This window comes from Notothenia coriiceps, unplaced genomic scaffold, assembly GCF_000735185.1.
Source record: "Notothenia coriiceps isolate Sejong01 unplaced genomic scaffold, NC01 NC01_scaffold00032332, whole genome shotgun sequence".
NCBI classification, from domain to species: domain Eukaryota; kingdom Metazoa; phylum Chordata; class Actinopteri; order Perciformes; family Nototheniidae; genus Notothenia; species Notothenia coriiceps.
In genome coordinates, this window is record NW_011365033.1 from 1 (window position 1) to 16,905 (window position 16,905).

Here is a 16,905-nt window from a genome sequence, read left to right on the forward strand (position 1 = left end):
AAATTGCCCCATTACAAAATTATATTTAATCTTAGCGTTTCCATTCAGACTGTTGGTAACCCCAACAGGTCTTCACCTTATTGCCAAGGTAACACCAGTGGGTCCACCTTTGCAGGTTCTGGCATTGAACCAAGGCGTAAGACTTGTGCGGGTGTCATCACAAGGAAACTATGCAATTTGTCTAGATATTGAGTCAGACATTTCTTTATACATCAGAACTCACCTGGGCAAACACCTTTGTTGTTGAGCAGTGAGCATCATGTTCCAGAGAGGCATCTGCAAGAGGTAAACGTCACGTGTCAGCACAAATTGTTAAAAGTCTTGAACAGTTTTAAGTTGACGTGTACTGATGTCAGATATAGATTTTCTCAACAGGAGTTCAGACGAACGAGATTCCATAGATATATCTCATCATTTTCAGCAAGGCTGGAATAATGGCTGTTGGTTCTGTGTTTAGAGTCAGGACAGCTTACCTTTGAACTCGGCAGCACAGCTTTAGGCCTTCAGTCAATTCATCTGTTGGCAGAATACAGGTACATTTTAACTGTATGCATCTACATTTCTCCAATTCTAAACAAGTTAGCTACATTCAAGATAAAGCTCCAAAATTTGATAAAGCAGTTTCTCAGTTGTTCGTGTCGTTTCACATCGGTTCAAAGTGAGCTAAGTTCATCATCATTGAAACTGCATTATTAAATAATAGTCCAGATGTTTGATGAGTTTTATCCCATTTCAAACAGCATGTTTGATTTCTTCATTCATTGAGACTTACATGTTGAGATGTTTATGAGTCGTCCTTGCCCAAAGCATCTTGAGAAACTCGACCTAGCAGAAAAACAAAGAGTTTAAACCACCTGCTTGGAAATGAATCCTCTTTATTAGTTAATTTAGAGGTAATCAGAATAAAAGGTTTACTTCAGTGATATCAGATATATGCTTGTCAATTATCATCATATTTATACCCCAAGACAGAATAAACTCTTTAAAAAAACAACTACATTTCACTCACCCCAGTGCACTTGCAGCCAATTGGAAACGCTCAGGCGAACTTAAAAGAAAGAGCCTTCATTCTTGTAAGGCCTTGAAACTATAAAAATGAAAAAATTGTTTCTTTTAGCACATGGCCCTTTGTACTAGCAGTTTCCATATTCAATTTATATCACATAGACCGTTTTATAATTAAAAAAGCAAATTTATGCAAAATAGCTCAACATTTCAACCTCTTGATTATTAGGCTGAAAAGCTGGCATGAAGTTTAACTGGACGGCATTTGCTAACAAACCATAAGCCAGTTAGACGTAAGTACTGCATATACAATGCATTAAGTGGAGCCCATGTGCTGCTCAGAATCTGGTAAAGAAAATTCTTCAAAGTTGATTCGGCAAGAGAGAGTTCTTATAGTCATCATCATTGCAGCACTGAGCAAAGTTATGGCTAATCTACACCCAATTAAACATGATATTTACCTGATGAGGAGAGACTCGCCACCGTCTTCTCACAACTGTAGACAAACAATTAAAAAAAAAAACGTAATGGGTTTAAAGTCAACTTCATATGTGCTCTCTGACAATAAAAGAGTCATGCTACTCAGCATTTGAGTTATGTTTTCCACAAAAGATTTCAGTGAGAGAGTTCAATTGAAACATCACTGTAGCATGAAACTATCTGATAAAATAGATGTTAAAGAGCCACGTGGTGTGGATAAATTACCTTTGCAGCAAGCAAGCTGTCTGTGGATCTTTCTTCCCCATCTAGAAACAAAAAAAGAAATGCTTTAGCCTTATACATTCATGACTTTAGCAGGGTGTAGCTAGCATGTCATTTCCTCTGAAAGGCCAACACGTGACGGCTCCACGTGTGCAGGACTGCATGAGTTTGCAAATATTTTAAGTGTCTCGCATCAGAATAATTAAGTCCAGTCACAGTCATTCAGTACAGGTCTGTGTAATTATCATCATTGAGAGACACTGAGGCCACAGCAAACGATTGGCAGCCATCTTTTTTTTCTTTTTTTTTTAATAAGAGTCTAAAACACTCATCTTGTGTTTTTCACTAAATAATAAATGCAGCATTTAGGAAATATGTTCTCATGCATGTTGACACCAACACAAGAGGAACAGAAAGAGTTTTAGTGTAGGATGGTGAAGGATTGTGAACAGCTAAGCTCAATGCTGCAGATGAGATAAAAGCTAACAGCCCACTGTCGATGGTAAATTGGTAGGAATTAAGCTTAAAAGCTCAATTGCATATCAAGTATAATGTCAAAGTCATAGCTCACTACACTAGCATATTATACTTAAGACGTTATAAATTCAACAAGTACTACTGCTCAATGAAGATATCTTACCTTGAACAGGAGAGAGGAGGAAATGAACGAGGAGACGGTCCGTCCGCTTTTTATCTCCTGTCATGACTCCGCCCACAGGGAAACTTTTACCGCCAAACCGGCTAAAGTCTTTCCACAAGCTAATTTAACTTTAGAAAAATACACAATGTTTGTATTTAAGATTCGTTTCGGGTTAAGGTAGTGGACATTAGTATATAAAGCTAAACAATAATTTAAACACTAGTAGAGTTTATTGAACTGCGTCATTTCCGTTAATAAATAGTAATATATTTTAAATCCACAAGGTGGCGGCAAAGACACCAAAACACCAAAACTACTACAGTTCTGCAGCTGAACAACAAATGATTTCCTGTAAACCAGTTTAAGATAAAAGTTTGCATGAAAACATCTCTTCGAATAGGTTTTAATTATTTGGATATCACCTCTCTGCCTTGTGACTCAAACGCTACGTGCACAATTTCTATAAACATGAAAATTAGTCTTGAATGCTCAAATGAAATATATGTTAGATACAACGGCTCAATAAGAAAGATAAAAAAGGGAATTTAATTAGTTAATTTGAACTATTTTAACATTAATAATAAAATGTTAGTGTTTTATTTTATTCCAATATTTACTAGAAATATATATACATATATTTGTTTAATGTATTTTTCTCTTTCTGTAGGAATATCTGTTAGAGCTCAAACGACATTTTACATTTCATCATTTATAGTTTTTGGAAAAGGGAAGTAGCCTTTAACGCTCAAAACTCTAGCAACTCTCATGGTTTGTAGGCCAAGCTGAAACATATTGGTGTTCAAAGGGCTATATGTTCCCTTGTAAAGGTTATATTTAAGATTAGATAACTACATATTTACATTCCTCATCGAAGTTCAGCAGGTTCGAGATAGATCTGCTTATGGATTTGAGCATTTTCATTGGTCACTATTTGATGCTACATGATGCTGTGTTTTACAACTTGTTCATTTAAACATGAAAACACACCAAGTATAATAAATTAAATCTTTATTTACTCAGAAAAGTGCTTCTTGTTGCTGGTTCCGGACTGTAGAAGCAATGATTAGGATACAAAACAATTTTTAAATAAAAAAATCAACAACATTTTTAGAAGTCTTTTTCAGTCTAGTCTGCAAGTAGAGTACACATGACATCCAGACACATACTTGACAACAGGAAATTAACACAGGCCTATTGTACACATTTCATATTTCATTGTGACAATCGAAATCATTAATACATTAAAAATGAGTGGTACTAAAACACGTATAACCAACTTTATGTGCAATGTTAACAATAAAAGCTATGGTGGTTTATAACCAGGCTATAAATTATATATGTTTTTCTTTGAAACACTCCCCTGCCCTGCCCCTTCAGGTTAATAACCTTCACCAGAACAAACAGTGAGGAAGTCAAACACATGTGCATTTCATTTGTGAAATTCAATAACCTATGTTTAGATATTTTAACTGTGAGTCCTTGAGAAAAAATTCAATTTCTCTAAAAGTAATAACCTAAATGTGTGTTAATCACTACCAAAATATCTAAATAATCATCAGCTGTGTGTGTTCGTCTCTCCTTTCATTAATGATTAGCTCTCAAACAGCCTTGAATGGCAATGATTAACAAACAGAAATGTAAATATCTCCACTTATCAGTCATTGCTACACGGTTGGAAATGTCCTTCCCTTTGGTTACACGTCAACACTTTAGTAGTTTCATTGTGCAAAACCAAAATGAAGGAGAGGTCATTAGTGCTTCAAGCTCTTAATAGTGGACCGAAATGAAGAAGCTAAGATGTGATTTGAATTTGCAACATAGAGGAAAACCACCTTAACTCAGTCACATAAAAACAGGCTTTTTACATTTAAACCAGTCCCATAGACTTCAATGTAAAATTAACAGTATGGCTTCCTCACATCCTGAAGTAAAACTCAATCAGGGGCCTTCATCTCGAAAATGTCCCTCAAAGAGACACTTCAAAATGGCCTTAAATTGACATACATTATTTTTCTCATAATCAATAAACTAAAGTGATTAAGACTTGATAGTAACTTATTAAGGTTTGGTATGACTCATTAGACTATAAAGTGAATGTCACAGGCAGGATTGTCCATCGTAAACTGCATAATCACGATTTGAATAACTAAATATTAAGTTTTAGTGTCCATGTCTCTTCCAAGTTCTACTGAAACTCGGCCAGCACAGAGTTGTGTTGATGTTTCTTCTTGGATGAAGGCGAGGATGCAGATGTTGGTGAGGATGATGTCACAGGAGTGAGGGTGACGCTGTACAGGTTGGTGATGAAGGCCTCCCAGCCGCGGCGAAACGCTCGGTCCAAAGCCTGATCGAAAGAGGAGGGTAAAGGTTAGCAATGCAATCAAATAATCCAAAATAACAACCTGGAAATGACTACATGATAATAATGTTTGTAATATAACTCATTGTGTATTTGTTAGGGTGACGTGGACGTAGTGATGTGGTGTCTTTGCTGTTGTCATTTTGACTTTTCTGTTTCTTTCCCTTGACTTTATGATTCTGTACCTTCCTAAAAATCTGTTTAAACCCATTTAACTATTAATTCCTCTTTATTTATGATGCAAACTTTATTCTGCATACATGTTTTGAATTGTTTGCATTCCTCCCTCTCGCTGCTCCTTTGTTGCACTACTTAATACTGTAACCACACTGTTGTGAAATAACACAGTGGGATATACATGTTTTACAATTTACTAGTGCAATGACTGGCTGCCACCTCATTTATTGTATGAATTCACATACATTTTTTGAAATTGTATTATTATTATTTTATTCCTATTTTTGAATTTTTTTATTTTGTATTATGACATGGCACTTCAGTGGGACGAATTCATGATGTCTCGATCTCACAAAACTCACATTTTTATTTATCAACTGCCATGCTGTGAACTTACTAGAAGACAAGCAACAGGTAGAAAACATGTCAAAGTAAACAAATGGACTGTCTCGTCCCCATGGGTTGTTTAGGGCTAAACTTAACATTTATTGTCTAATAATCGATTGTTCTATTCAATGTCGAACACTTTATATAATTGTGTTTTTTTTAATCATTTTATAAACTAATATTGTGCAGAGGTCAGGCTGTGAGGGTGGCTCTGATTGGTTAACAGAGGAATGTTTTTATAGTGTGAGCCTAGCAGGCGGGTCAACACTGCCAGACTTGGTTCCACTGATCAAAGGACACGATACTGGAGCCACAGGAATGTCACCTCTGCGCTGTGTGTGTCTAAGAAAGCAGAACATGGTTGGGAACATGTGAATCAGGTGAGGGACGCGCGGCTCCGTGGCTTTTAGTGAGCGTCCTCCCTGTTCCAGCTCCATTTCTGCTGGTAATTAAACGTGACGTAAAGGAAAGAATCCTACCAGAGGAAGTGAGTGAGATGGTGACATGCACCGATGGCTGCTGGACCTTGACCCCGCCGGTGGTTTATTACGGTGGGTGATAGTTACCATGGTGATTAATAGCCCAGCATGTGGAGGGAGAACTTTACCCCTCTGTTCGACAAACCCTGAGGGGCTTAACATTTAACCAGGGGGGTGACGCTGGGCTATTAAGCATCCAGAACATGTCTTCTTTCAGACTAATGGAAAGAAAACATAACAAATATAAATGTAGGTGTTTATTTGACTAATTTTATAACTTGTGTCGGTGGAGTTACAATAGGTTTTATCAAAGGCCAACTTCCCAAATTACATTTTTCCCTTCACCTCCTAAGCACTAGATAGTTGTGTTAATGTAAGCAATACACTGGGGGTATATCTATTAATTGATCATTTTCTAATTTCTCACCTTGCGATAATTCTTCGCCGTACTCCTCTTCACCTCCTTCAGCCCCTCCTCTTGCTCCTTCTTCATCCTCCTCTCCTTCTCTCCCTCCTCCTCCCTCCCCCTCTTCTTTTCTCTGATCAGGACCTGGTCGTCCTCATCCTCTCGAACAGGGAAGTGAACCATCGTGGACTCCTTCCCCTTTCCTGTCTCCACCTGGATCATCACCCTGGTGTCTGTACTCTCTGTGCCTGCGCTCGGCCTCTCCTCCTGGGCTGCGTCCTGCTCCACCCTCCCCTCCTTCTGCTTCCTCCTGGAGCTTCTGCTCCACCTGCTGCTGCGGCGGCTGGGTTTCCTCTGGAGGAGAGTCTCCCCGTCGTCTTCTATCATCCCTTCATTGTGGTCAAACGCCTCCACTTCCTCTTTCTCAGAAACATGCACCACACTTGGGCTGCTTGCCTCCTTGTTGCTGTCCCTTGTCTCCTCCACTTCTTGTGCCCCCACCTCCTCCCCTTCTCCAGGGGTCTCTGGCTCATCGAGGCGGCCGTAGAAGCCACTGGATTTGTCCAGAAACTTTGGGGCCCGGATGGAGCTCCGGGCAGAGTTTTTCCTCGAGTTCTTCCCAATTGTCATCTTTTCGTCTTTAGTTTTCTTGCTTTACAGCTCCTTTCTCGTCACCTGAAAGATCATTTGGAATGGATGAGAGATTAACACCGTTACATAACCCTCACCTCATTCTTTGGGTGTCTTTTTACACACAATCATTCCATAGTAGCTGCCAGAGAATCTCATACGAGCCCAAGCAAAAGCAGAGAGAAATTGCCATGAAATGAGACCAGGACGTAAAATAATCTTAGGGTATGCGTAGCTGTTGGCATGCTGTGAATGGTATGCATTGAACTACATAACATAATCAGCTGGAGACAAACACACAGATTCAGACTTTGTCACTGATGTAACCAGATGGATTCAGTACAGCAGCCAAAATCAATGACTCCATATTGACTCTGTCTAAAAACGGGCAAAGACAGCCTGACTGTGGCTTGTTTTTAGTTAGAGTTAGAAGAATGTAGGATCAAATCCATAAAATATGAGAAATATGAGAAAGTTCAGCGCTACAGAGGTTATTTTCTGTCGGCCTGGACAACTGCTCTTGATCTTGATTCAATATAGCTTGCCTTTAAATGTTTCACAATCCAACCCTACATTGTCACAAGCTCTATTTCAGTTATACATATTTTTTTGTATCTGTTACAATAAGTAGTCCTGTAACAGAGTATTTCCTGTCCTGCACACAAAATCTTACTCAAGTAAAAGTACAAAAGCATCAGCATCAAAATAAACTTAAAGTACCAAAAGTAAAAGTACTAATTGTGTGTAAAGTCCAAGTTGAGAATTATATATATCAAATTCCTGGATTATTATTCAGCGTTCATCACTGCTGTTTAGAGCTAAATGAATTACTTCATATACTGCTGCTGGATATCTTAACCTATAATTATATATCATAGTTTATGTATTTATATATTGTATTACCTTAGAATATAAATATGTAAAGTAGCATAACATAAAAAAGTACCCCAAAATCGTACTTAAGTATACAATACTTGAGTAAATGTACTTCACTGCATTACACCACTGCCTGCCAGTATCTACATTTCACAAAAAGATGGTTAAAGAAAACATATTTGTAGTTACAGTTTGCCCTTATGCTGACTATTTTTAAACAGCAGCTATTGTAAACAAAAGCACTACGACAGTTCAACAAAAAGTTTGATGTTTTGGTACTCTTATTACGTTTCTTGCCGAGTGTTACATCAATATTAATCATGTTAGAGAGCGATTCCAATCTCCCCTTCTATCTCTCAGCAGGAGAGCAAATACTAAAGTCAGTTCAGTGACTTTTGAGAGAATATTTTCTAAGAGGGTACAGATATGAAAACAAGTGACATGTTTTCTTACATAAACTAACTTATAGACACATGATAATTAATCTTGAAGGTTGTCATAGTGTAGCAATAAGTACAATGCAAGTATAATATAAGAAGTCTTACCTGATCTCTCTCTGTCGTCTCGTCTCTGCCTCTGTGTGTGTGTGTGTGTGTGTGTGTGTGTGTGTGTGTGTGAGTTAAATCTCCTGTGTGTATTTCACTCAGGATACTCCCCGAACACACAGCGTCACACACCCCCCGACCTGCAGCTCTGTCGTCAGCAGAGCAAACGCACACACACACAAAGAGCACACACACACACACACATGCAGCAAAGCACTCTCTTTCTGTAACCACACACACACCTTCTCTTCACATCCTTAAACACATGCTAGCTTGGAGATAAAGTTCTGATTCAAAGCTTCAGCTGCCTTCACTCGCATACGTTATATGATAAAATATTCCAACTGACAAAAACATTCTAACACCTGAAGCAAACCTCCTACTCTCATATCAATCATTAACCAGAACGTCCTCTGCCGTTACGGATAAGCAGAGCAGAGATGTGACCTTCTAAAGGTTTTCATAAAAATCTACAGCACATACCTCATTGTAGCAGGGGTGTCCAAACTACGGCCCGGGGGCCAACTGCAGCCCCTCCATATTGTATAATGGAATATGGCCCACACCTCAAATTTGTACTTTTCCCATTAAAATATATATGTAAACACATATTACACAGTAGTATTTATCTGTTAATAAAACCAACATTTCAATTCAAGTTGAAAACATTTTCTAACAAATCTTAGTTGATAAAAATAACTTATCTGCATGACCATCTTGAAATAGACCCTTCCTATTTCCCCTTATTATAAGCAATCTGAGGCTTCTGTTTTAAGGAATGAGCTGCCAACACTTTTTGTTACAAAATAAAGAAAAAACCTATGGAGAGCTGTGATGTAAGCATATTGAAGTATCAAGCATAATTGACTTACATTTGATTGATTTTGCAAACGTATAACTTAATGTATGGGGCAATACTCCTCACCTCTAGTGAGGAGCCCAGCCTTTCGTATAAACAACAGGTGGCAGTTTTTTCTCGAGCTGAAGGTTATTTATCTCACTGAGGTCATTTTGTCTGAATTTCAAGACCCTCTTCTAATATAAGTACCATAAATAGTCTTTGTTATTACGTCTCCTTCCATGGATACTTTCTCTAATCCTTCATTCTTTAGCCATGTAATCATGAACGATGAATCATCATTAAGTGACACAACTGATAACAAGGATGACAAAGTGAAAGGGGCAGGCTACAGCTGACCATGACCCCGTTCAGTTTACATATCATTTTACAATAAGCAGTATTTTATTTCACTGTACAGTATTACATTTTGTTTTATCTCATTCTATGCACATTGTTTGTCTTATTCCCTTTTACCTGCACTATGTGTAACTTGCACCATTTTATAGCACTTTCTTTCTTACTTATTTCCTTTATGTCTTGTATTTCATATGTTGCACAGTTTGAGGAGCCTGGTAATTAAGAATTTCAGAGCCAACTATTGATTTATCACAATCGAGCCTTTGAATCTTGATTTTTTGAATCTAAAAAATGGAGATCTATATTGGTTGCAACACGTAATTTAAAATCCATATTGCTCATGTGAAATGAAGCCATTATTATTCTTCACAAACTCTACAGTGTGATTCATTTGATAAGACAATTTCCCACTAATGCGATTATCCCTTCACAAGATAGAACAATCACAGAACATGAAGGATTCAAGTAGCTTCACCCCACAGACCCAGCAGCGCTTCTCTTTAAATGTCTTCACATCAAAAATCGTTTGTTGGTTTGAGACATAGTGTGACCTACTACGTTCAAAATGGCTGTCTCTAAAAGGACATTATTTGCCTTCCTTTCATTTACATTATGTAATAAGGTTCTCTTTCCTGATAAGGTGGTATTTGTTTATGAAAGGTATGTGTTTGTAAGATTAGCTTGAATGTTATCTCACTGTTTTTATGCTAACACTGTGTCAGGGTGTGTGTGTGTTGAGTAATTATCCACATGTTGTTCTAAGGTCAGTTTGAGGATGTAAAGCTCCCACACGCCTACTTGAACATGCACACACATGCATACCATGACACACCAACAGAGGGAAAACACACACCGGCAGTAACGCACACACATTACATGAGATGTGTGTTATTTAAGGGTGAAAGCATGACAGAGTATATGATGATAGTTTAAGGTCTACAGTAACGAAACTACTTTCTACTGTCACAGGTAGTCTATTCTGTGTGAGGGAATCACTGTGGATGAAAACATGGCGTGCGACTATGAGTTCAGCTCCTCTTACTCACCTACCACTTCACCCTCATCGAGTGTGTGTCTGTGTGTGTGTGTTTGTGTGTGTGTGGCACTCAGGTAGACTCTCACCTCCATATATAGTCAGCTTGCGGGCACAGGGGGCGTAACAGCTGTCAATCACAGCGGCCTGTGAAAGCCTCAGCCTCAGGGGTCATCATTGCTGACGGTGAGTGGACGCTGGAAGCAGGTTGCCGTCTGTCAAGCAGAGACAAGTCAGGGTTTGGTATTGTAATCATAGGATTTGGTGACGGTTCAGGAAGACCTAAAACCGAGATGTTAGAACATAAAGAGGCAGACAAAAGTGATAAAAGACACAAGCATAGTCATGGATGGATCACTGAAGAAGATGACATGTACCAATGAGTAAGAGAATCAAAGAGACCATAAAAACAACATCTGCAAATAGATCACAAAGAGACACACAACACATATAAAGACAGACACAAAATATAAATTAAAAAAACAAATACAAAGCGAAAGAAAATGATAACAAAAAGACACACACCAGATGTGCTCCTGGCTGCGTTTCAGATCCCATTAAACCGGCGGTCTTCACTGTTAGTCAAGTCAGCATTTCTTATAATAGTTGCGGTCAGAATACAAAATGTGTTATGCAAGTCATTAGAAAAAGACAAAAGCAATGTCTGCCATGTTTATCTGCAGGGAAGAGAAACATCTTATTGTATTAGAGGTCGTCAGCCTTCAGACTTACTTTTGCCGAAACAATCACATATCAGCAGGTGATAAATATAAAACTCACATTTCTTCCATCCATTTTGCCTGCAAACACCAAAGAGCAACATTTAAATAGGAGCATAAACCATTGAACCCTCAAAGAAAACAATGACAAAACATGTTTTACATTATTAATGTTTATTTTCAAGGTCAATGACAGACATCACATTGTACCATGTGTAGAACAATATTCTTACAATAATAAATACATAATACACCAGTAGAGAAATGACATACTGTACAGGCACTAATTACATTAAAGCAGGCACTAGCTGTTTTTACACATACAACAGTAGCTGAGCAGCACTCCTTTGAGCTGGGATGTTATTTGATCTTTATCTTCCAAATTCTGAAGGTTTAATGGAAGATAATCAAGCAAAATAGAGAAGTTCAATGTATATTTAGAGCGTTTACACAGCTAGTGTAAATTACCAGGGATTCCCTGCCGATAAAAGGCAAATTCAAGTCTTTTTTTTGTCATCAGCGATTATATAACACAGACGACATGTTTTCTATCTGCTTATTGCATACTGTATTGGAATTTCTATGAGTTTCAGTAGTGTTGATCCCTTAATTCAGGGCTCTTAAATTGCTTCCGAAAGCCCTACGTTTTTAAAAAGCATCACTAAAAATATACACATAAAAATGCAGGTTAGAACAAGCTGTTGTGAAAACCAGCATTGACACTGAAGCCACAGCGGGTGTGGAACCGTGTCATTCTGTATGTGGTGTTGTTGCACCACACTGTTGCTAAGTTGCACCACTCATGTGTGTAACACAGGTATGTGAGAACATCATTAATACAACTATTTTTCTATTATTATAGCATATTTATCTGTAAAGAAATGCACCACTGATCCACAATACGATTACTGTACTTTGATTGCAAATGCATTTTGATTAGACAGGTTGCATACAAGATTATTATCATGCCTATGATGGTGATGGTTTTTACTGCCGCCAAAGAGGTTATGATTTCAGTTTGGTTTGTTTTTCTGGGTCAGGGAAACTTTTGTGAAACTTGATAGAAGGGAGAAAACATTAGCAAAGGAAAAAGGTAATTCCGTAACATTTTAGAGGTGGATACAAACCCTGAAATGGATACAACACACATATCATTTTTTCCAATGGAAACGGCCTGAGCAGAAGTCTGTGCTTTCCAACTGCTCATGTGGTCTGTTTACAAGTGATAAATAATCTGGGTTCTTCCTTTGCCCACGCTATATCCCTTTCCACAGGTTTCATGGAAGTCAGGCCAATAATTAATCCATAATATTGGTATAAAAAACAAACTAAACTGAAAAAAATGACCTCCTTGGTGGATGTAACTACACATCTATATGGTTGAGTACAGAATTACAGACAGCTATCACGCGTAATAGAAGCCATGCATGAATAAAGTGCTCCGTTGCAACTGTACCCCGGTCAGATATCAGTGGAGATGTGAGGCTGCACTAATGGAAACAGAGCCATTTAAATACCTAACAACCATCAGGAGTGAGTCACACAGCAGGATTACATTCAACACAAGTAAACAAGTGAATGATGCAAGCATGGCTCTCTGTAATGAGCTTAGAGGAGAAATGTCCTGGTGGTGTAACAGCATGGCTTTGCAATATTTAAAAATGGTGCCCCCATCAGGCAACCTCCAGAAACGTCCTCCCCTGGACTGCTAGACAAAGACACTAACTCACTGTAATAAAATAAAACCTGATACATACAGTAACATACATTGTTGTGACAACACACACACACCCTCTCAATATATACACACACATACATTTAATATCTGACACAAAAAAGATAACAGATAATACACCTCTAACAGATAGTTGTTCCTGTTTTACAGTATTTACAACGCAGTTACATATGCAGCATTATACAGCGGAGTACAGTGTGTGTGTGTGTGTGTGTGTGTGTGTGTGTGTGTGTGTGTGTGTGTGTGTGTGTGTGTGTGTGTGTTTATTTGTGTTCCTCAGACCTCCACCGCACGGTCAGAGCCCAGACCCTGAGCCTGCAGAGCCTCCTCCCTCTTTCATCTTCGGGCTTCTCTGTCCGAGTGTGCCAACACCAACACCTGCAAAAACCACACAAGAATTCATCAACCAAAATCCTACCTTATAACTCAAATGTGTTGCATTCATTTGATATCTGGAATAATGTACCGGGTAACATTAGTGGCTGCCCTTGTAGTGTGATTTAGATTACTAAAAAAATGTTTGTTTTTAGGTACCGATACTAATGAAACGGAGGAATCATAACGTTTTTAACGGCAGGGTATTGCGGTATCTTTCAAGTATCGGTACACCGTACTAGGATAAGATAAGATAAGATAAGATGAACCTTTATTAATCCCCGAGGGGAAATTCAGTTGTACAAAGCAGCAACAGGGTAAGCGTGAAAAAAAACAGTACAGCAAAGATTCACACAGATCACTAATCACTAATCACTAGGATCACTAATATAAAGCCTCAAACTGCTACAGCACATACGGATGGACATACAATTCAAATAAATGTCATCCTCTTTGTAGTGTCCATGTTGTTTCTATATTCTGACTTGAGCTCATAAACACATTGAAGAAGAAAAAGTGAACAATCAGAGCCCTTGCATTCACACACACATCATCACGGATGCTCTCTATTCCTCCCTCTCTATCCTTATCTCTCCAACACACACATAACACACTCGTACTTTGGAGCAGTTGTCTGCTTTGGGCTCCAGCTCGTCCATGGTGACCAGTCCCTGCAGGAAGCTGCTCTCCAGGAAGCCCATCGGTGCTTCTCCGTCGAAACAGGACTCGGGATTGGCCAGGACCAGTTTGAGGGACACGGCGAAGCCCGCCATGTCCATCGGGAAGGGGCGACTGGGACGCCAGCCGGTGTGGAAGCGCACCACCTTCAGAGAATCATCAAGAGCACAAATATAATATTCTGTAAAGGTAATCATTTTCACACAAACTGTTTTTTGTACATTTGTCAGTAAATTCATGGTTTTCTTTAAAGAAGCAGAACACATTGCGATCATTATTAATCTTAGTATGAATCCACAACATGAAAAGCACCAACCTTTCCTCCCTCGATCACGGGCCTCTCATATTTCATCCCTCCAACCAGCCCCACCGGCCATACAGACACTCGCTCGGTACTCCTCATCTGAAGAAACACAAGAGGAACTTTAATACTGGCACATTGAAAAACCAGACGCTGCCTCCAGCAGATTCTTTAAACATTGGCAACAAACCAAATCAGTTGAGGATCATCAAATTAAACATGGTCCAGCACCCACCTCTTCAAATATCTGCAGGCTGTATGTGTTATCGTCGTCAGCGAAGTAGACCACTCCCTGCTGGTTGTCTCCTCCCGGCTGAGCCCTTCTGTCCTCTCTGAGCCACCGTAGCCCCTCGTTCCTCTGCTCCACTCCACGGGGCTTCAGCCAGCTGGGGTCATTCTGAGGGGGGCGGATTAAAAACACTTGTTTGTTCATCATGCCTAAATCAGGAAAAAATACCAAATTGCCAATATGTGTGTTTTAATTCACACTGTTGCGATTTCGTCTCCACCCACCTCCTGAAGTTTGCGGTCCTTGGCGGTGGGCATGTGGAGGTGTGTGTAGGTCAAGCCACTCTTCACCAGGAGGTCGGACACCAGCGGCGTCTTGTGCGGCGAGTCCTCCACCACGATCCAGTGCAGCTGAGGAACATGGAGGAAGGTCTGCGACAGGCGGGTCAGCTCGGCCTTCTGCACCAGCCTGGAAATCAGAGAAGAGGAGTGTTAGTGTGGAAAAGAGAAACAGACAGTAATAGAAGAGGGTGGAGCGGACCTTAATGGAGAGGAGGTAAGGACGCCCGGGCTACCTTGCGTATGTTGGGGTGATGACAAAGATGGTGGGATTAGTTATAGGTTTCTGTGGTTTCTTGGTAACCTCCGAGTTCCTCATTTGTTCCTGAAGACGGTGCAGCTCTCCCCGCAGCCGTGATATGGTGCGGTCTTTAGGCAAGTTGTGCTCTGAGCAGTCGCAGCGCTGACCTACAAAGAGTCAGCCACAACAGAAAATAAAGTTAAAGAACAAAAGTAAAACAGGATTTGTTTTTGCATTGTCATCTTGGTAATGGAATGGCTGCATTATATTTGAGTTGTTTTGTCCTTTTTACTAAATATGTTACTTGTGATGATTAAGGTACAGTCTTCTTAACCTTTATTAATGTGGAATCAATCTATAAATCAATCCTGGACATAGCCTATAAAAGTCTTGATTTCACAGCAGACATTTTTACATGATATTGTAGGAAAAGCACATGTGTATTTAATAACATTAATGCCCTGGTGTTGTGAATACCGGCTTGAATACTGCTATAGGGCACTTTATAGTAGTGATCCATCATTAATGTCATACATTTTTTTACATGTGATTTCCTGTTTTGACAATCTCAAAAATGATGTTAAAAAAAGGTCAATTGAGACTTCTTTTTAACACTTACCAAGCTGCATCAGAGCATAGACAAGGCCAAGCAGCGAGACCATGAAGTAGAGCACAAACACTGTCTTCAGCTTCAGCTTCATCCTTGTTGCCATGGTGCCCTGATCAGCTGAAAGGATGACAATACAATAATACTCAACTTTATTGGTAAAGAACCTTTCATACAATTATAGCAGCAGAATTCACAATAACTGAAAATAGGCATAGATAGAATGAACTTAAAAACAGTGATGGATAATAAAACAGACTTTATGATAGTAAAAGAATAAGATATAATTAAACAAATATAAACATGAGTTGAGAAAACGCTGAAATGTAATAGACAACAAAAGATGGAAATACAAAAACAGTAAATACAAAATAAAGTATATGAGACATTAAAAACATTACTATGTCGAGGCAGTGGAGATTGTAACTGAATATTTTAAGGTGTTCAGGTGTTTTAAAACGTTCCAAATTTCAGATAGCATTCCCCTCCATTATTAGCCTTAAATATAAAATGTCCAGCTCTAAAATGTAAAAGCTGAGGAGGTTTTTATACGCTGTTTCTAAGAAGGTCGAAAAGATGCTTGATGGTGAACCAGTGTTAGCTAAACTGTTAGCCTGTCATTTTGCTTTGACAGAAAACAGCTCGAGGGTCATGTTTACGAACTTACCAGAGCTGGGAAAACGTGGAAGACAGAGTTGAGTTATGAAATTAAAAGTTTATGTCATCTTGGAGAGGTGAGCATCCATTCATTCGGCTACAGCTACATTAGCTCGGACATCTCTATTGCAGCAATGTACCAACAACTTCCGGTTTTAGTGCAACACAGTAAGGAGTCCCCCCGTCAGGGGAGCTCATACAATCACAAGTAGTTCCACATTAAGCCTGCAAAATAGCAATAAAAAAATGTATTTTGACTGAAATTATTTTATGTGGCTGCCAATTATTCCGAAACAAAAATAGTTTAATAAAGACTGCACATATTGAATCAATAGCCCAGAATCTGAAAGCCTTTACCCCTAGGCCCCGAACATGTTTTGTCATGGCTGCCAGTCTTAATAGTTCCAGACCCTATTTACATGTTGCTCAATTTACCAGATACCATATTACATCTTGGGTAATCCATAAAGTATGGCTTTGTATGTCTCCTTCAGACATATTCTGCATTTCGGTTAATAATTAACTCTAATAGCTCTTCTCTTAACTGTTTAATGAGCAAAAGTACTCCATGGAGTCAATATCATGTCT

The 16,905-nt window shown here is 39.0% G+C and overlaps 2 protein-coding genes and 1 long non-coding RNA gene across 4 annotated transcripts; all 3 read right to left on the bottom strand.

The window, feature by feature from the left end:
- Positions 1-37: 37 nt before the first annotated feature.
- On the bottom strand, positions 38-2,372 carry LOC104960741 (uncharacterized). Its single transcript, XR_800013.1, has 7 exons — positions 2,348-2,372; positions 1,711-1,751; positions 1,467-1,501; positions 1,010-1,087; positions 773-825; positions 474-516; positions 38-276 (listed from the first exon to the last, which is right to left on the bottom strand). It is a non-coding gene; the product is annotated as an uncharacterized lncRNA (long non-coding RNA).
- Positions 2,373-3,391: 1,019 nt separating this feature from the next.
- On the bottom strand, positions 3,392-8,290 carry LOC104960742 (high mobility group nucleosome-binding domain-containing protein 5). Of its 2 annotated transcripts, none has more exons than XM_010788897.1 (3): positions 8,207-8,290; positions 6,177-6,830; positions 3,392-4,691 (listed from the first exon to the last, which is right to left on the bottom strand). In XM_010788897.1, exons 2-3 carry the CDS (start codon positions 6,783-6,785, stop codon positions 4,533-4,535), a joined length of 768 nt encoding a protein of 255 aa, XP_010787199.1. In that variant the 5' UTR covers positions 6,786-6,830; positions 8,207-8,290; the 3' UTR covers positions 3,392-4,532. The 2 variants fall into 2 exon arrangements, with proteins under 2 accessions (XP_010787199.1, XP_010787200.1); XM_010788898.1 differs by lacking the exon at positions 3,392-4,691 and adding an exon at positions 5,900-5,967.
- A 3,029-nt stretch (positions 8,291-11,319) lies between these two features.
- On the bottom strand, positions 11,320-16,468 carry LOC104960743 (galactosylgalactosylxylosylprotein 3-beta-glucuronosyltransferase 3-like). Its single transcript, XM_010788899.1, is given in 9 exon segments — positions 11,320-13,233; positions 13,236-13,269; positions 13,879-14,090; positions 14,261-14,347; positions 14,481-14,642; positions 14,759-14,942; positions 15,049-15,220; positions 15,673-15,780; positions 16,328-16,468. Coding segments are annotated over 8 exon segments (1,011 nt in total). The 5' UTR covers positions 15,767-15,780; positions 16,328-16,468; the 3' UTR covers positions 11,320-13,167.
- Between the last annotated feature and the right edge of the window lie 437 nt (positions 16,469-16,905).

Bases quoted from the DNA above. Each gene is read 5' to 3' on its own strand.
- LOC104960742 (XM_010788897.1), bottom strand. From the start codon at position 6,785: ATGACAATTGGGAAGAACTCGAGGAAAAACTCTGCCCGGAGCTCCATC. The intron at 4,692-6,176 runs GTGAGAAATTAG...TCTTTCGATCAG, and splicing joins CGGCGAAGAATTATCGCAAG to GCTTTGGACCGAGCGTTTCG.